Source organism: Balaenoptera borealis, assembly GCF_965194805.1.
Source record: "Balaenoptera borealis genome assembly, chromosome: 1".
Classification (NCBI taxonomy): Eukaryota; Metazoa; Chordata; class Mammalia; order Artiodactyla; family Balaenopteridae; genus Balaenoptera; species Balaenoptera borealis.
In genome coordinates this window covers 185,848,729-185,868,913 of record NC_138860.1, presented here as the reverse complement: position 1 = coordinate 185,868,913, position 20,185 = coordinate 185,848,729, and the positions used below count along the sequence as shown (strand labels likewise).

Below are 20,185 nucleotides of genomic sequence, written 5' to 3'. Positions count from 1 at the left end.
CCTGGATGCTTTCTCTTGGGATTGCAGCTGGAAATTGGGGAGAGGGGGCTGTAAGGAGGAATTTCCTTTCTCGCCAATGGACATGTGTTTATTCCTTCAGTCTAAGGAGCCGCAGAAACCCAAGGTGTCCAGGAGGGAGCCCTGGCCTTGGAATGAGGAGGCCAGGGTTTGAGCCCTGGTTGTGTCTCCTATTAGCTGTGTGCCCTTGGGTAAGGCCAAGTTTCCTGGTCTGTAAAATGGGAAGAACAATTCCTCTCTTCCCCAGAGGGATGGTGCTAGATGCCGTGAACAGAAGGAGGTGGAAAGTACTTGGACGCTGTAGAAGTGCAAGTATTGCTATTGCATGAAGGCAGAGGAATTCTCTGACTCTGGGGGGCGTCCCTGGCCCAGGTTCTCCCAGGCAGTGGTCCTCAACTGCCATGTGCATCAGAATCACCTGGAGGACTTGTTCAAACACAGATTGCTGGGTCCCACCCCGTGAGTTTCTGGAACTGTAGGTCCAAGAGTTTGCATGTTTCACGAGTTCTCGGGTGAAGCTGATGCAGCTCCTCCGGGGACCCCGCTTTGAGAACCACCGTTCCGAGGCTTTTGAGATCCGGGATGTGACACAGCTCAGCCTGGGCCTCAGGAGAGGAATGAGGAGCAGGTGGGAGGTCACCTGTGGTGCCAGGTGGGGCTGGGCTGTAGCCAGCTCCATGGGAATGAGCATCAGTCCACATCACCCCATCTTGTCCCCCACACTGGCTTGGCCTGATGTCTCCGGCAGCCCCACCCCCAGAGACCAGACCTGCGAACAGCAGGAGTGTCAGGAGGTGGGCTGAGCTGGGGAGGATGGACCCTCCGGGGTGAGGGGTTCTCTCAGAGCTGCGTTAGAGACTTTTGACTTGTCATCTTCAGGGGCTGACCCCCACATCACCCTAGAGCGGAGGTCGCCTGGCCAACTACTCCTGTTTCCAAAAACCCCATGCTGAAGCAGGAGCTCAGAGAAGTGAACTGATTAGCTCAAGGTCACACAGCTTGGGCAGGACACCCAGAAGAAAGTGCTTCCCACCACGATGCCTCTCTGGTTACGCAGTAATTTGGAGGATTACTAAATTGACGACTCCAATTCCACTTTAAGTAATATTCAAATACCCAACAGAGACTTGCAGCTAAGGCTGAAAGAGCGTGTTGTGATGGAAGAGGTCTGACATGGGAAGCATCTAAAATCTGGAAATTCGAGACCTTCAACGAGGGAAAAACAAGGAGCCTGGATGTTTCAGGGCGTGAAAACTGGCCTTGTGCTCAAGGCGGAAAACCCAAAAAGGGAAACTGGACCACTGGCTGTCCCCTGTAACAGGAGAGAAGGACAATAAACGCATCACAGACCCTGGACTCGACACACAGAGTCTTGTGGGGAATGCTGAGGGTCCAAGCTGCAGGGGAGAGGTGGGGCCCCGATTTCTAATTACCCCCAAATCCCAGGTTGCCTGAGATCCCAGCCGGCAGGCCACTGACCGGGAGTGGCAGAGCTGCTCTCTGCCAGCATTTCACTGATCACAGACGTGTCAGCTGTCAGCCATAAACAAATGACTGCACGACCGACCGGGGAGGTCTCAACAGGAAAACCGGAGGTCCCCAGGGCAGAGAAAACACTGGCGCACGTGTACGCATGACTGTGGGTCAGACCCAGGAGCCACCCAGGCCCTGGCGGACCCGGAGCCCTGGTCACAGATCTGGGGTTGTCCCGTGTTGAGGCAGAACAGGAGACCTCCGGAGAACCCCGATCACTTTCTAATTAAACACGACTGTCCGGGTTTTGAGCCGAGGCGGAGCGGAGCAAAGGGAAGGAAGAGAAGAAAAGTGGTTTGTTCCAGCTGCGCGGAACGCTGAGCTGGGAAGAGTGCCCAGAGCAGTTGATGCCCAGACCCTCTCAGCCTTGCAAATCGCCGCCCGCCTGGGGGGTGAAGAGCCATCTATGCCAGGTAAAGGCAGGCGATTTCATTAACTCCACTCCTGGCGTCTCATCTCCAAGGGCGCGGGTGGTTAAACGTGAGCGGGATTGGTAAAGGGTCAGCCTGGTTGGCAGGACTTTCTGGGGCGGGTATGCGCCCCTGGTCTACGAAGTCCCCAAGCTGAGTGTCTCTGCAGAGACGAAGAGGGGAAGAGGTGATTGGGGGCGGAGGAGAGACAGACTTGAGACAGAGACTGGCTCCTAGCTGAAACACCGCAGGCTGGTGTTGGGGTAGATGTGACACGTCTAGAACACCACCAGCAGCCGCCTCCATCGAGTCCTCCAGGTGCAGGGCAGGAGCGGCACAAGCCCTCAACAGGGAACCCTTGGAGTCACTCCTCACGGGGCCTCTCTCATCCCCCCCACCTTGTCCCCCTGCTGCTGTTCTTGTGCCTCTGTTGTCCAGCCTTTTAAAGCCAGAATAGAGCTGGGCTCCTACCTCAGCCTTCAGGCCCTGCAGGCCCCTGGTCCCCTCCACTTCCTCCTGCCGGATGGCGTCTTTCAGTCCCTCCAACCCTCCCCAGGACTCTGGCACTTGCCGTGCCTCTGCGCAGATACCCCTGCCCCAGCCCTTTCCAGATTTACTTCCTCGGGGGGGGGGGGTCGTCCCCACCATCCCACCCAAAGCAGCCCACAACCTGCCCCCACCGACGTTGCACGTTTAGGACTCTTCAGAGCACTTGGTGTGAAAACATCCACGCGTGTGTTTACTGTCAGTCTCCCTGCCCCTTCACACACGAGCACGTGGGCCTGTCTCTGTCCGATTCACCCTTCCCTTCCAAGCTGGATCAGTGTCTGCACAGAGGACGCGCTCCGTAACCGAGCCGTGGGGCCCAGGAGACGCTCTACGGAAAGGCAAGTGATTCGGGGAACCAGCCAATGGTAAGCCCACGACCTCAGCGCTGGACTTCTAAACAACTTCCCCACCAGCCTCTGAAGACCTTGTAGCCCCGAAGCCACGGGCTCCTATGAGCTGATCCAGGCTTAGAGGAGGTCAAGGCCTTCCTTCCTCACCAGTCCAGACCACCCAGTCAGGTGTCCAAGGCAGCGGTCAGAGGCTTGGTCCTCCTCCTGCTGGCTTCCCCTCTAGGTGTCAGGCTTGCCCTGGCATGGGGGCGGCCATCCTGGGGAAACGGCTGGCGGGGCAGGGGGATGGGGAGGGGGCCGGGCTTGGAGTCACGGCTCCGATTCAAGAAAGGAAATCATCCGAGCTTTTAAAAAATTAAATGGAGTCAGTAATTTGATTTCAGAGAGAAGCTGAAAACCTCGTAATGGCAGGAGCAGCTCAATTCTGTGGTGAAAAGGAAAAGCCTTAAATGGGGCTATTAAGCTTTTGCCTGGGATGGATCTGCCCGGAGAAGGAGGAAGGAGGGGGGGTGGGCAGGGGGAGAAGTCGTCCTCGAGGCAGAGACCGTTCATCAGCCAAGACAACCCTGATTATTTATTTATTTATTTATTTATTTATTTATTTATTTCACGTTCCGGGCGTTGCCGAAGGCCTCTTCTTCTTGGCTGTGTTTCAAATCCCTCTTCTAGTGATGGGCCGGCCTGGGGGTGGGGGTAGGGTTGCTACCCTTCCAGGGAAGCACTGGGTACCACTCTGGCTCAGGCCACAGCTGGGCTTCTGGGCCAGGGAGCACGGGAACACTGGCATCCCTGGGGGTCAACAGGGGTCACCGGAGCTGTCCAAGCCAGCAGGGTACCAGCTGCTGCCATGGGAACCAGAGGAAGGGAGTGGTGAGTCATGAAAACAAAGCAGTAACACTCAGGGGGTTCTTTAGAGACCTGGGGTCATGGCCCCCTGGGGCCCAGGGGAGAGGGCTTCTCACATCATAGGATCTTATCACCACCTACCTTCTCAGAAAGATGTCTGAACTATGGCTGAAGGCTTTCCATGCTCTCCTGGAATAAGCAAACATCCCCTCTGCGTGGGTCTGGGAGCCCAGCTGTTCAGCTTCTCTGATTTGCCAGGACGGCAGCAGTAATGACCTCAAGAATGGCTCACAGGTTCTGAGCTAGAGGCCTGTGTCCATCTTCTTGCTTGCCCCTGAACAGACCCATTGGGAAGAACTAGTATCACCCCCTATTTGACTGATCGGGAAACTGAGGCACAGAGAGGTTAGTGCCTTGCCCAAGGTCACACAGCTAAAGAGTGAAAGGACTGGGCCTTGAACCACGGCAGCCTGGCTGCAGAGCCTGCAAACTTTCCCCTCCCCCACGCCTCACACATTTAACAGCGAAAGGGCAAGAACAGAAACGCTGGGGCCTGCACTCGTGGGCAGTCCAAGCGGGTGGGAGGCATGCCCCAATGCTGCCCACCGCGCTGTTTCACACTTGGCATCCCCTGGGGTGCTCCCAGGACACACCCCAGCAAGGGGGTCTCTCAGAAGCCCCTGCATGATGTTCTGAAGCTCAGGAGGCCTGTGCCTTTCAAGGCTGGTTGCCAGTGTGGGCTCTGCTGGCTCCTGCCGGGGGGTACCCTGGCCAGCAGTGAAAGGGTCTCTAGGCTCGGCCAGGCTGGGTGAGGAAACGTCTGTGGGAGCCCGCAGGCTCTGAGGTTGCTGGACGTGTGTGTGGCCCCCGTCTCAGCCTGCTCCGCTGGCCAGCTACAGGCTGACTTGAGGCCTCAGGCTCTACATGACTTTCCCACAGATGAGGCAGTGGGCTTCTCGGAGGCGGAGGCCGGATGGCTCTCAGGAGCTGCACTCTGCTGGCAGCTGCTCAGCAGTAAGAATTGGCAGGGGGCGGCTAGGCCCTCCCTGTGCCTCCCCTTGCGCTCCGGTCCTGAGGCCCTCAGACGGGCACTGGGGCCTGCTGCCACCACACCTTGGAAGTACTCACCACTGGGGCAGTGCTGTGGCATCCATCCCCAGAAGGAGGGCGAGTCCCCTCCAGGTCCTGACTTGGTTCTGGGAATGAGAGGCCCAGGTGCCCTCTGGCCCCTCCCTGGGTGGCCCCCCAGCTTCCGCTCTGGAGGATGTTTCCTGGGGCTCTCCAGGGGAGCCGTGGGAACACAGCTCCTCTTCAGCCAGGCTGGTCACCAAGGGCTTTGTCAACGGCTGGACCTCCTTGCTGGCCTGCCAGGGCCCCCGCATGGGCTGGTCGGCAGCCACGTCCCCCTGTGACAGTCTTCCAGTAGGAGGGGACTTCCTGGTAGCTAGGCGGGGCTCTGCTCAGGCCTAGACTGCCACTTAGGGTAACAGATGGCCTGAGACTATTGGGACCCCCAGAGAGGCAGCTGGAAACGAGACATCTGAGGACAAAGGCATGGTCCAGGCCCAGGGGGCGGGAAGACTGGACAACTACTATGGACACTGAGGACAGTGCAGCTGAAGGCAGGGGGTCCAGGTCACCCCGCTTTCCCTGGGGGAGCTGATCCTCTGGGAAAGGGAAAAAGGAAGCCAGTAGATGTCCACCTTCTTCCGCAGGTTTGGCTGTTCGCAGAAAAGGTCCAAGCCCCTTCTTCAGCGAGAGAACAGTGGAGAGAGAAAAAGCATCAGAAATAAAAGGATGTGGTTTCGGCCACCCTGAGGATGGCAGCCCGGGGAAAGGCCTGTGGCAGCTGCGACCTCAGGCTGGTTCTCCAAGCCTGGCTCCTGGGCTCCAGCCTGGTTCCTGGGCTCCAGCTCCTTTGAAGCGTGCCTCGGTTTCCCTCCGGTCTGTGTGCACCACCGCGGGCCCTCCCCTCCACCTCCTTGTGCCGGGTCCCAAGGCCCTGCGTGGCCGTGAGCCAGGCGAGACAGCTGGGCTGCGCTCAGGTGGGAGCTCTCGGGGAGCCCCGCTTTCTCTGGGGAATGGTCGGAATTTGAAGAGGAGGAGACATGGCCGGAGGTCTGAGTGGGACTCCCTTTGGTAGAATGGTGGTGAAAGAGAGGGGCCTCGTGCCTGGCTGGGTCCACTGATGCCTCGTGGGGATGCGCCCTTCAAGGGAAACCGTGGGTGGAAGTCAGGGCGAGGGACTTCCATTGGTCGGTCCACGGGAAGGCTAGTGAGTGAAACTCTGAGAAAACCCTTCCCCGAGGCCTCCAAAGGCAGCTGGTCCTGCAGTTTGGAACTGGGAAAAGGCAGCAGATGGTATTCCTCCTGGAGGGGCTCCTGCTGGGGAGTGGTCCTCAGCATGGCAGTTGAGGCAGACAACTCCCGTCCTAAACCTCCCAGAAAGGAAGCAGAGGTCAGTCCTTCTCCTGAGGGAGCAGAATCCTCCGAACACCCTGCTGGAGGGGCCACATGGGTCCCCTTTTTACAGACGGGGAAATAGAGGCTTTAGAGGTCAAGTTCAAGCACCGGATTAGGAACTGTCCTCCTTGGCTGAATTTCACAGACCTTTGACCTGGAGTCCTTTTTGAGATCATGCAGGCATCAAAATCTATTTCTTTTCTTTTTTTTAATTTTTATTTTATTTATTTATTTGGTTGCGCCGGGTCTTAGTTGCGGCATGTGAACTCTTAGTTGCGACATGCATGTGGGATCTAGTTCCCCGACCAGGGATGGACCCCAGGCCCCCTGCATTGGGAGCGTGGAGTCCCAGCCACTGCACCACCAGGGAAGTCCCTAGTTCTGAAATTGAATCACAGAATTTCAGGTTTTCTCTAAAGAGCACCTGTCCCTGACTCTCTGCCTCTGCTTGATGCCACCAGCCGGTGTCGTCTCTGAGCCATTCCCTATTTTGAGGCCAAATCCATCAGCCCAGCCCCAGGAACCACACAGACCCAGACTCTGCCTCGACCCCGTTGACATCCTGGGCAAGATCATTCTTTGTTGTGTCGGGGAGACGGCTCCTGTGCACTGCAGGATGTTTAGCAGGATCCCTGGCCTCTACCCACCACATGCTAGTAGCGTCCCCGTGAGTTGTGACAATCAAAAATGTCTCCAGACATTGCTAAATGTCCCCCCGGGAGGCAAAAATGCACCCCCAGTTGCAAATTCTCGCTCACGGGTCAAATATAGCCCTTAGACATGTTTGGTTTGGCCTGCAGAGGGTTTTAAATATTTTAAAATTAACTGACAAAATTTTATAATTTTCCAGCTTCTCCTGGAAAGTCAGAAGATTTGGCCACACTGGCCTGCCTCTCTACAAGGCAGGAATCGGCTCCACTTAAATGAGACTACTCTCTTGAAAAGGGTCTGGTGAGACTTCCCTGGTGGCGGTGCAGTGGTTAAGAATCCGCCTGCCGATGCAGGGGACACGGGTTTGAGCCCTGGTCCGGGAAGATCTCACACACTGCGGAGCAGCTAAGCCCGTGCGCCACAACTCCTGAGACTGGGCTCTAGGGCCCACGAGCCACAACTACTGAGCCCGCGTGCCACAACTACTGAAGCCTGGGTGACTAGAGCCTGTGCTCCGCAACAAGAGAAGCCACCGCAATGAGAAACCCGCGCACCGCAACGAAGAGTAGCGCCCGCTCGCCGCAACTAGAGAAAGCCGTGCACAGCAACGAAGACACAATGCAGACAAAAACAAAAAAAAAGAAGGGGTCTGGTGGCTGCCAGTTCACCACTGGAGTCCCCACCACTCCCCACTGGCTCCTACACTGAGCTTTGTCATCCCACCCTTGGGCCATGGGTTTTCTTACCCTCATTCCTTTACACTCCCTACCTGACCCCTAGAGGAATTTTTGCCAGTAACCCCTGCTTTACAATGTAAAACAGCGGTAGCTAAACCACCCTCTTGGCTTCTCTTCTCAGGCTGGGCTCTCCATTGCCTCCACTGCCCCTGATACCTCCAACCTTACATAATTAGGATTTCTCCCACAGGTTCTAATCACTTTTTGGCGGAGAGGAAGGAGATTTTTAAAAATCTGTAACCACCAAGTGCTTAGGCAATCCTGGTGCCCTAATATTCCAACATATTCGCCACATATTATCCCAGAGAAATGTTCTTTGTCTAAAACATTTTTTTAAAAATGCCTGGTGAGGGCTTCCCTGGTGGCGCAGTGGTTGAGAGTCTGCCTGCCCATGCAGGGGACACGGGTTCGAGCCCTGGTCTGGGAAGATCCCACATGCTGCGGAGCAACTGGGCCCATGAGCCACAATTACTGAGCCTGCGCGTCTGGAGCCTGTGCCCCGCAACAAGAGAGGCCGCGACAGTGAGAGGCCCGCGCACCGCGATGAAGAATGGCCCTTGCTTGCCACAACTAGAGAAAGCCCTCGCATAGATACGAAGACCCAACACAGCCAAAAAATAAATAAATAACCTAAACCAAAGCCTGGCTTAAAAAAAAAAAAATGCCTGGTGAAAATTCAATCCAACAAGCATGTATTAAGTGCTTACCAAGGGCAAGGCAGTATGATAAGGCCCATGAAGAGTAAAATGCTGAATAGGGCACGGCCCCTGATGGCAAGGAGCTCATAGACCACAGGGAGAGACAAGAGCATGTACCACTAACAATAAGAAGAGAAAGACCTAGAAGCTGCAGGGGAGGTGCAGGGAAGGTGTGCTGGAAACCAGGGAAGGGAGAGGTTAATTCTGGCTGCTGCTGATATGAAATTAATAAAACGAGGAAGAGAACATTCTTTCCCCGTGTAAATCTTTCCAGAGAGGCCAAAACGCCTTTCTAAAATGTTCTTATTTGCTGTTGCCCCAGCTATTTTTGTATTTTATGTACTATGTCCCTACCAAGAACGCACCCTCTCCTCAAAGCCCAGGACAAAGGTCACCTGCTCCTTGGCGTCTCCCTCAAGGCCGCCTGCCCTCCGTTACAACTCTCTGGACATTGCTTCTCTCCCCTTCCAGGCAGGCCACTAGTTGAAAGCAAGGACCGAATCTGGCGGCCTCTGTTCCCTCCCACGGGGCCTCACGCACAGCAAATGCTTAGGGAATATTTGTTGGATAAAGTTCTGGCCCTCCCTTTCCAAAATCAATGTCATCGCTGCAGGAAACTGTTAAAATAAAAACAGCCGAAATGTGTAAAAACTTTCAGGAAACATTTCCATTTTTAGCAGACTGTTAGAACTCATCCCCGCCCCGCCTTTTCCTTTGTTTCTAATTCTGAATTTGGGGCTGGATGGTAGGCAGTCCCCCTTTTAATCTTTAAATATAGTTCTGAATATAATTACATTTTTATGCACCACCGAAACATCATATCCTGGTAACGGGGCATTCTTGCACTATTAACATCTGAGTTAAATCTCCTTTGCGTCTGTCTTCTATTGAGGACAGTTAGGAAGTCGAAGATGAAAGTGATCGACATCATTTGTGAATTATGTGTATTTCCTTATGCTGTATTTCAATGCGTTCTGCTCCCAGTGATTTTGTGAATACCAGGTTGTCTGGTAGCTGTGCTTTCACCAAAAACGCCTTTCAAGACTTGAATCCCAGCATCCTGGCACGGAGGACACACACCACGTTTAGAGGAGGGTTTGTCTTGGTTAAGAAATAAGTGGTAAAGCAACGATACCTCAATAAAAAAAAAAAGAAAAAGAAATAAGTGGCCTCGCATAGCGCTCTTGCCAAGGAGCCTACTCCGTGCCGTAGGCCAGCGGTCCCCGACCTTTCAGGCACCAGGGACCGGTTTCGCGGAAGACAGTTTTTCCATGGAAGGCGGTGGGATGGTTCAGGTGGTAATGCAAGCTATGAGGAAAGGGCAGATGAAGCTTTGCTCGCTCGCCCGCCGCCCACCTCCTGCTCTGTGGCCTACTTCCTAACAGGCCGCGGCCCGGGAGTTGGGGATCCCTGCAGTAGGTGACCCGTGGAACTGGAGCCCACGCAGGTTGCTAGATGATCGAAACAGAAGTGGCTCCTCTTGTGCCAGGAACTCTGCTGAGCTCCTAACTCCATCATCTCCAGTCCTCACAACAGGTAGCGGTATTCCCACTTTTAAAAAAATATTTATCTATTTGGTTGCACCGGGTCTGAGTTTTGGCAGGCGGGCTCCTTAGTTGCAGCATGCGGGCTCCTTAGTTGCGGCATGCATGTGGGATCTAGTTCCCTGACCAGGGATCAAACCCGGGCCCCCTGCATAGGGAGCTCTTAGTCTTATCCACCGCGCCACCAGGGAAGTCCCGGGCTATTTCCATTTTGCAGATGGAAGAAACTGAGGCTCAACAAGGTGAAGTGAGTCGCCCAGGTCCTGCAGCTAGCTAGAAAGTTGATGTGTCCCCCGCCCCCTCCCCGGCACTTTGACTCCGCCTAGCTCCCTCAGCCCTCCTGCTCCCCGGCCAGTTCCAACCAGTGTGCCTGACACCATCGTTTACTCGGGTTGGGTGTGGGACCTGTCAGGCCGGGGAAAAGGAAGCCTTGTCATGGGAGGAAGAACCACAGGCAGGGTCGGCAGGCACACCCTCACCGTGACTCTCACCCACACCCTGGAAGGAGCTCTCCGCCGTCCAGAGGATGGGGGCGGCCACCTCGGCAAATCCCAGGCTCAGGACCACCCTATAGAAAGCCTGCGTCCCCAGAGCTCCTTGGGCCTCCTGGCATTGCTGTGGGGCAGCGAGGAGTTAGTCGCGTGTGGCAGGGTGCATCCTGTGTCCTGTGGCTGCCCCCCCATGGGGCCACCCTGGCAAGAGTGCCAGGCTTCCGGGCTATAAGTGGCAAAGGTCCATTTTCTGTTGGCTCCACAGCTCTGCTGTCACGTCTCTGACTCCACATGGCATCAGTGGCCCAAGGAGAAGGGGTCTCCAGAAGGGGCAGGACAGCCAATGCCACCACCAAGACCCTGACCTGGACCTGGATCACCCCAGCCGCCAGGACACCGACCGCCGCAAAGTCCCTGTTTTCGGTCACTGTGAAGGTAAGGAACTGGGGGACCCAAGAATTTTAGGCTCAGGCTTTCCTCCAAGTAAGAACCTCTTTTGACCAGATCCAGTCTCTGCTTTGGGATGTGAACAAGACCTCCATCTCTGGCTGGGATGACACTGGAATGGGGAAGGACGCGTGACACAGAAAAATACACACTCTGCAGGCACGTGGACGAAAGGGTGGTGACAGGACCTCAGCCAGGGGCCACACCCGTGGGTGGCCGGCACTTTTGGGATTGGTGACATGGGATTACTCGGTGTTTGGTATCACTGCCTGGGCTGGAACGTGACTGCACTGATGCAGAAGAGAAGGAAAGGCCATCCCCAAACACCTGGGGATCCCGCCGTTTGCAAAGACCCGTGAGGAAGCAGATGCTGAGAGCGGGGCTGCCCGTGGAAGTTGCAGAAATGTCTCTGCCAAGACTGTCTTCAGCTCGGTGACCTAGCCTGGTGCCCCTTCCATTACCAAAGCTGCTCTTAAGAAATAAAGCTTGTATCAGTTGTTTACACTTTAGCAAGAATTTCATTGTGTCAGCCCTCTCACAGGGGCATTTAAAGCCAGCTCTGCAGTGGCTAAATGAAAGCATCTGTCTCCAAGTAAAAGGATTTCAAGCATTATGAATAAGGAAAGGGATGTTTGGGGGCTTGGTGAGGCCGTCCCCAATGCCCTAAACTCCCCAGAGTCCCATCATGAAATCTCGTCCATGATAAAATGCTATACAAATGTCAAGTCTTAGTCATCTCAGATCTACCCACTCAGGATGAAGTCTTTGATGTACCTAACTTTGCATACAGAGATCCTTAGAATTTAAATTCCCCGGAGGTAGGAAGTGGTCTTCCAGATTCCGGGCCTCTCTGTATCACACCCCAAGCTGAATGAAATAGTTAACACATACAGGGTCTAGATCAAGGGTCCCAACCTCTGTCAGAGCATGGAGCCCTCAAGAGCCTGATGAAGACCGCAGACCCTCTCTCATCTTTGTTCTCGGACCCCCTGGAGGCCATCTTGGGATTTCCCAGGAGTTCAAAGACCTCGGGTTTGGAAAAGTGGATGATTCCACTTTTCATCCACTCTCTACACCCCACCCCTGCTCCACACACACTTGTACCTGCCAGAAAGAGCCAAGGTCTCTCTGTCCCAAGCAGTTCAGGAACGCATGGCCAAGGTTGGGGCTAAGAAGAGGCGAGGTGGGGTGGGACCACGGACATAAGGTGCCAGAGGAGGGAGGAACACAAAAGGGACAAGAGGGCGATGTAGCCGGAAAGGATGGGCATTGGGGGCCCTCTTGGGTCTCACCCCGTGGGCCAGCGGCTCCTAAAGACAAGCCATAAGCAGCAGGAGCCCTGTGGGGTGTGCAACGCTTGCTGAGGCAGGATTGTCTCCCCGTGGCCTCCGAAACTGCTCCTTCCAGAAGCAAACTCCCTCCACAGGGCCCCCCCTCCCACCTTCGGACCAGCCTGTGGACTGAACCCCCAAGGGTCCCGGAGCTCAGGTCAGGGACTGTTGTTCCAATGCAACCAGGATGTATTATTTAGCCGGGATATTTTTAGCAGGAAAGCGAGCTCGGAGCAAATGTCATGTGAGCCGTCTTCTCTTCCACGGCAACTTTGGGCTATTTAAAGAGATGGTAATTACGTTCCTGCCACCACGATCAGGACGACGAGCTGAATGCGTGATTGCAGGAGCTGCTCATCTGCCACGCGGAGCGCTTGACGCTAATGGGGCCCAATTTTCGAAGCTGCCTGCCTAAATCTGTCCGGTCTCCAGGTGGACATTTGAATCGGCACTGGAGCGCCGGCAGACTGCTCTCCGGGGCCTCCCCGAGGGTGCCACGCCTTGAGGCTCCCCGCCTGGTAGGGCTGCTGCCCACCACTGACCTCCTGCCTCTGGACAGGGTCTTGCCTTGGGCTCTGGATGGTGAGGGTGGTGGCGGTGACGTCCACGCTGATCATCGTGCTGTTGATGATCCCATCAGGCTGGCGTCCCCCAGAGAAGCCACCGGCTCCCCTCCGATGCACAGCAGCCACGAGGTCTGGACAAACAGGAGGTAACCATAAACAGTCTGGCCAAGGAGATGGGGTCGCTAGGGGGTCAAGGAGAAGGCGCGCTTGAGGGCACACTCAGGAAGGTGACAGGGCCAAGGGGAGAATAGGCAGGACCACGAGGGAGGAAGGCAACCTGGACATTTACACTCCTTACGCTCCAGGGAAGCAGACCCCTGGCAGGAGCGCTGGGCACGTGGTAGGTGCGCCACGGGGCTGAAAGATCCAATGAGCCGTTACCCCCACTAGCAAGGCCAAAGGGTGACCCACACGCTGCCCGGCCTGAGTCCTGGCCTCGGTTCCCTTTGCAATGCTCCAGAGGGACACTGGCCATCGGGGCCTTGAATAAAGGCGGGTGCCTGGAGGGCGGGAGGGGGACAGAGAGGGGCCCCCGGCCCCTATCCTAGGAGGACTAGCAAGAGGAATTCAGGAGAAGACTTGAGGAAGGGAAAGCTCACTGACTTCAAATATTCAAAGGGCTGTGAAATGGAGAAGGGACCGGCTCCTTCCGGGGGGCTGCGGAGAACAGAGGACCAGCAGAAGGAAAGTTTGGGGAAACAGCTGGGCAATATGGGAACAGGTGGTCTTGCAAAGGAATGAGCTCCCCATCACTGGAGACTGTGCAGAGAGAATCTTAGCGGAGGACCTCAGAGGCCTTCAACCCAAAGCCGGGACCCCTCCTCAGATTTCTTCTCAGATGGCCTCTGCCTGCAGGACACCAGGGAATGCTTCCAGCCTCGGCTGCCGAGACACGAGCCCAGCAGAGCTGGCCTTGTCCACCAACGCTCCAAAGGAGAACAGAAACCAAAACCTCCTGCCTCAGGGTGTCCCCAAGCACCAGGCCTGGCAGAACCTTCCAGAAAGTTGCTCCTGACCCACCTACGTGTCCACTGGTGCTTCCCAGGGGTAGGGGCAGGGAGACCTGCAGAACCAAAAGGAAGCAACATCTCCTGGCAAAGCAGTAAGCGAAGGTGAGAGTAAACATTTCTGTCTGAGCACAGAAGTGCTGGCAATTACCCCAGCAGGAGGCCGGCGAGAGAGCCACACGGCTGGGTTGTTTGCTCATTAAGACAAGAAAATCATTTATGTTCTGAGACTCCAGTGTCAACAGACCCAGGGAAATGTCGTTGCCTCAGCTGCCACCCTGGGCCTGGCCAAGGGGGCGGCTAGGGTCCCGGGAGCAGCTGGCAAGGCCAAGAGCGCAGGTGTGTGGCCGGGATGGTCATCTCCCAGTCCTCCCACCTTGTTTTTCTCCCGAGTTCACCCATTTCTCCCTCGCCCTTTCTCTTTCCTTTTCAGATCCAAAAAGCAATGGTGGAGGGAGGGCTTCCAAGGGCGGACACTTTCACCACTGGCACTGAACTTGGGGTGACCACCCATCCCAGTTTCCTGGGGACTGAGCAGGTCCCCCTGGGACTTAGTGCCAAAACAGGAAAGGCCCAGGCAAACTGGGATGGTCGGTCACCGTACCGCCTGTGAACCTCGCAGCCACGCCACGGGGGGACCGTTCTCCCAGATGGTCATCTGAGAAATGCACAGATGAGGGGAAGGTGATGGTGTGGGCTGGGCACCTTTCCTGGAGCTTCTGATGCAGCCCACACCCTCCACCCTGCCCTTCTCTCAGTTCTTTCTGCTTTCTCCAAACTCCGCTTTGCATTTGCTTCAGACCTTGGCAGGGAAGTCTCGGCACAAGGAAGGAGTCACAGACCAGCCGAGGGCCCCTCGGAGATCATCTGACCAACACCCCTCCCTGTACAATGTGGGGAGGAATGAGGCCAGAGGGGACTGACTTGCCTTGATGATGCCCCCATCCAAGACCACTCCCACTCCTCCATACGGAGGGACAGAGAGGGGCTCCCTGCAGCAGAAAGAAGCGAAAGGGACCGGGAGGAGACCCCAGGCATGTCAGCCTTCTCTGCTCCCCAGCCCTGCTGCTCCTTGGCCCTGAGAGCCCCTCCTGGCAGCAGGCTCACGATGGCCCATGGGGAGCTCCTTGAGTGAGGCTGGCTGTTTCCTTGTCTTTGGAGGTGCTGCCTTCACTTGCGGGGCGAAGGGGCAGGAATGGGACAGATGCCTGAGCTTTGGTGAGAGGATGGAGAGGATTCGGCATCTGCCTTTGCCACCACCAAAGCTGTCCCATCGTTTCCACTCCTGTCCTCCACTGCAACCTGGAGGAAGGCAGGGAAGCCCCCCGGAGGCTGAACTTTGAAGAGGGAGACAGTTCTGCTCCAAGAAGGAAGAGAAGACAGATCAAGAGCAAAGCAAAAACGCACGGCCCTTTAAGGCCCCACGCGGAGGCTATATTTAGGGCCGAGGACATTTCGCAGGACCTCGGGCAGCCTTCCCTGGGAGCAATCGCTAATCACCGCATTGAGTTTACGGGCGCCCCTGGGCACACTTAACCCAGGGCAATGAATAGTTATTGCACGGCCTCCCGCTCGGGGCCTGTGGGCACACTTAAGCGAGTGCGGCGGATCGCTGGGAGCGGGCACGGCTCGGGTACACCCTTGGGCACCCTGAGCTTTCAGCAGGGAGAGGCAGAATATTAAATATCTATGTGCCCTGTGCCCATAGCTGCATTTAGCCAAGGGCAAGGCCGGTGAAACGGCTTTAATTAAAACTTAATGCAAGTTCAAGGTGCAGACACGGAAGCCGCGGCTGCAGAAGTCACCAGGAATGAATCAGTCAATTCGATGAGGTTCTCGGTGGGGGGGTGAGGAAGGGGGTGGCGGGGAGGGGGGCCAGGGCTGCGGAGACCTGTCTCCTGCTGAGTACTTGCTGCCCACCTCTCTGCGTCTGTGCTCTGGGACTTGGGGCCACCGCACACGCCCATACCTCGCTTGGTGAAGGATGCTGGGATTCGGGTATCCGGGCTTCAAAGGCAGGTGGTTGGAAATAAAGCAGGCCCCAGGGCCGGGAGCGGGTCCTGCTTTTCTCAGTCACTCAGCCCAATGTCGCGTGACACCAGCAACGCCGTCCGCCTGGCGGCAGCTCCCAAAATTACAGGCCCAGTGCAGAGGGAGGAGTGACCAGCGCCGGAATGTCAAAGGAACGCGCTGGTGGCAATGCTTGGGGATCCTGGGGTCTGACCCTGCGATTCTTAGGAGGACCTGCACCAGGCTTGGTGTGGCCACTTGTGCCACTAAAAAGGCAAGTAGGCAGACGAAGCCTTGCCACTCTGCCCCCGCTCCTTAAGACTGGGAAGCAAAGGAATCTCAGAGAGCTCTGCCCATGGGCCCAAGACGGCAGTGAGCTGGGCTCAGAGTTGGAGGAGCTCAGGTCCTCTGAGCCGTGGTCCGGGGATGCTCCCTGCCAGACACACCTGCTTGAAAATTCAGACCAGATGAGAACACAGCTATAAAGCCTTCCTGTGGCAAAGGCTCCACGTCTCATTCAAATCTGTTCCCTTAGCAACAGCACAACACCTGGCATATAGTAGGTGCTTAATAAATGCTTGTTGCGTGGATGGTGATTGTCATTAGCAGGCTTTTTGTGCCAAACTCCTCTTTTCATTTCTCCTTTCCTGTTTCCTGATCTTTAAAATGGAGACATTATACCTGATTGTAACGGAGGCACTTTTATGACTAAAAGTCTATAATTCCTCGCACTACCCAGGTCAAGAAGGAGCATGCAACCTGGCAACTTTTTTCAATGGAGAGAAAAAGAACACAAGGACATAATATTGCAGCTTTGGTGATAATCCCGTCCTCCCACTGTCCCCAGTGCCAGCGACGATGGGAAGTGGAGAATATTAGCTCAGAACCTTTAATAGCCCCACTCCCACTCCATCCCATCTCTTCCCAGGTTGCTCAGACAACAGCCCAGCGGACCCGGGCATCCAGCCAGGGCCCACGAATGTCTGCAGAAGAGCCATGCCACGCGGCACCTCCAGCTGCCACCTGTGGGCCCGGCCACATCTTGAAGCTCAGGAGCCACGGCCTCTGGAGAGAAGCCCATCCTGGGAACCCCTACTCCCACCCCCAGGCCTCTGAGCCCATTAGCTGAATGAATGTGGGCCGGCAGTGGACACTCTCTTGGCCCAGCCTGGACGCGATCACTGGACACTTCATTATGTAGCAGTCACTCTGCTCCAACCTTTTCACCTCCCCTTTGAAATATTCTGGTTTCCAACCTGTAATTTGCTTTCTAGAAGTAGGACAAAATTCCTGTGTGCAAATGAAAGAGGAAAACACAGTTAATAGGCTGCAATTATAGGTCAGTGACTATTCACAGCAAATATGATTAACATCAACCCACTGGAAGCTGGGCGGTTCTCATGGAAGAGGATAGGAAGTGAGCTGAGGCTGCCGGGGATCAAAACCTGGGTCCAGCTTCTGGAATCCAGCAGTTCAGCCTCCACCAGGGAAGCCCTCAGGGCCAGTGGATTTCAGGAAGGTTCAACCTGTCCGGACAGAACAGGAGCTTGTGCCTGAACATCCCTTGACAGGTGTCAAGCATCTGCTCACAACTTGTCTCCCTCGATCCTCACAAAGATCCCATAGGGTAGGCTTTCTTATTCCCATTTTACAGATGAAGCAGTTGAGGCTCAGAGGAGGTAAATAACTAAGCCAAAGGCATGTGGCCACTCTGGGACTGCCTGGCTCATTCCATCATGTGCCAGATGGAGCTTCAAAGATATCAAACCAGTGGGTCCCACAGGAGATGCTGGGGCTGACCTCATTCAGCCACAGAGGACAAACCCAATTCGAGTCTTTGTGGTGGGGCCTGAGAAGAGTGTGTACTGATGGGGTGGGAGGTGGGGGACATCAAAGAGGAGGGTGATTGCAGAAAGGAAGGGAAAGAGAAGGAAGAGGATAGTTCCTGAAATTTCTCCCCCATGATCTGTAGAAATTCTGGGCTGGATTGAGGGAGGAAGAAAAAGAAATGAAGGAAAGAGGAAACGGAGGTGAGGAGAAAAAGAGAAGAGGAAAACATGAGGGTCCGTGGAGCAGTTCACACCATCTTGGGGGCCAGGCGGTGGAATAAAGCAACAGGTGTGCCCAGGGAGCTGCAGCCCTCCAGCCCCCAGGCCATCAGCCGCTGCCTATATCAGGGTGGCTCCTTGTCCTCCTGGCCCCCAAAGAAGCATCAGTTCCCCCTCTGACTGGCATGAGCCCACCCCTCCAACCCCAGGTTTGAAACCTGCTTCCCTGGATGGGGTCCATGTTGTATGGGGCCTGCAGCTCATGCAATTTGGGAGAAGGACCTCTTTAAGAAAAAGAATATGAAAATATCTTACTTTTGCAAATTTTACAGAGTCATATGGTCTTGTAGGCATGTAATGGGCCATGCGACTGAGGGGTCCTGGGCTTATGCTCTGTCAACTCCATGGTCAATCAGCATTTACTCACCTCACTGAGCACCTACTGTGTGCCAGGCCCTAAGGCAAACACTGTGGGGGGGACTCCCTTACCCCAAAGGCACTGCAGATCTAGCAGGAGATGCAGTGTGAGCAGCTGTTATTAATCAGGGTGGCAGGTGCCAAGGTAGAAGCAGGTACAATGCACAGAGGAGGAGTGATCAGCTATTAGGAAGACCGCCTGGAGGCCTGGAGGAGTCTCCAGGCCCGGAGGGGGCAGCATCTGAGCTGGGTTAACAATCTCAGCAGTCTTCTGAGTGAGATCTGTGCCCATAAACTCCGAGAGGGCAGGGCCTGGTGTCACCCCTCTCCCTCGGCTGACTTCATGGGGAGGAAGGGTGACAGTGTTCCCTTTCTGGACACCTGAGCTCACGTTGAGCTCCTTGTGTCTCCCAGAATGCAAGCTTCTCGAGAGACATCATTGAGCCTGATGTTTCCCAAACCCACTTCCTTCTGCGTGCAGAAGGCGAAGTATCAGGCTTGAAAAATGAAATTACCATCAGGACTGTGACTCAGGAAGTAGCCACATTTGGCAGGAAAAGAATCTAGGCTGTAGGGGGGGCCCTGCAGGTCCCTGTAATGAGAGGAGGACAGAAACATGGGCTGAGCTTGCTCAGGCTACTTCTCTGCAAGGTTGGAAATCTCAGACACCCAGATAGAAACTGAAAGGCTGCTCTGCCTAGAAGCTCCTTACTGGTAATAGATTAAAAATAGCAGAAATAGGAAAAAGTCTGGAAAGGTATACCCCAACAAGAAATCCCATTGGTTCTACCTTCAAAATACATCTAGAATCCTCCCCCTTCTCCCCACTCTGGTCCTGGGTTTCCGCAGCTGCCTGCTCCTTGTCTCCTGGCTTCCCGCCTCGCCCCTAATTGTCTGCACTCCACACAGCAGCCGCGGGATCCTGTTCAAAACTAAGTCAGCTCATGTGCCTCCTCTGTTCAAACCTCCCCATTTTTCACTCCGAGGAAAAGCCAAAGTCCTTGCAGGCCCCAATGATTTGCCCCCTCACCTCCCTGACCTCCTCTCCCACTTCCTCATCTCCCTCCCAGCCGCACTGCTCCAGCCACACTGGTCTCCCCGCCATTTCTCAGGCATGCCAGTGCTGCCTCAGGACCTTTGCACTGGCTGTGCCCTCTGTGTGGAACTCCTTCTCTTAGATACCTGCATGGCTCACTCCCCCACCTCCTTCAAGTCTTTGCAAAAATGTTGCCTTTCAGAATTGGAGACACAGATGCAGAGAACAAATGTATGGACACCAAGGGGGGAAAGTGGCGGGAGTGGGCGGGGAGTGGTGGGATGAATTGGGAGATTGAGATTGACATATATACACTAATATGTATAAAATAGATAACTAATAAGAAACTGCTGTATAAAAAAATAAATAAAATAGAATTCAAAAATTCAAAAAAAAAAAATGTCTCCTTTTCAGTGAGGCCCACCCTGACCTGCTTTATCCTATGGCCCTGCTTCCTTTCTCTGTAGCACTTGATACCTTCTAACCTTATTTGTTATATTTAAGGCTCATGTCCCCCCACCCAAAGGTCAGCTCCATGGGGCCAGGGAGTCTGTTTTGCTCATCGCTGCATCCTTGGTGCCTTGAGCAGTCAGGCATATAGAGGGCTGTCAATAAATATTTGTTGAATGAGTGAAATATACAGAGGACTGTCTCTGGGTAGAGAGATTATGGGTAATTTTCATTATCTCCTTTGGATTTTCTCTAGTTTCCATAATTATCGCATACTGCTTTGTCATGATTTTTTTAAGTCATTTTTAAAAGCTCATGGTTTCTTTTTCAAATGCTTGACTCAGTTGTGTACTTGATAGGAGATGAATGCGTTATTTCAAAAAACAGCTCTGGAAGCCTTTCTGGAGGGGATTCTCTGGTGACATGCTTTTCTTTTAAAAGCACGGCAGCTTCCACCTCTATCTTAGCAAGCGATCACGGCCCTGCCTCCGGCAGAGGGAAGCTCTGAAAGGTAGATCACTGGGGAAATAAAGTGTCTTAGCCTGGATGTGCAAATTGACCTGGATCGTTTTAGTTTTGCATT

General features: G+C 54.7%; 1 protein-coding gene across 1 annotated transcript; it reads right to left on the bottom strand.

The window, feature by feature from the left end:
• Positions 1-2,961: 2,961 nt before the first annotated feature.
• CIROZ (ciliated left-right organizer protein containing ZP-N domains) lies at positions 2,962-19,221 on the bottom strand (the record flags this gene model as incomplete). Its single annotated transcript, XM_082378560.1, is given in 14 exon segments — positions 2,962-3,702; positions 3,848-4,932; positions 4,935-5,123; positions 5,126-5,150; positions 5,154-5,207; positions 10,214-10,384; positions 10,386-10,743; positions 10,745-10,826; positions 10,829-10,849; positions 12,604-12,765; positions 13,016-13,134; positions 16,754-16,878; positions 16,880-16,921; positions 19,147-19,221. Coding segments are annotated over 13 exon segments (1,569 nt in total). The 3' UTR covers positions 2,962-3,702; positions 3,848-4,786.
• Positions 19,222-20,185: the final 964 nt, after the last annotated feature.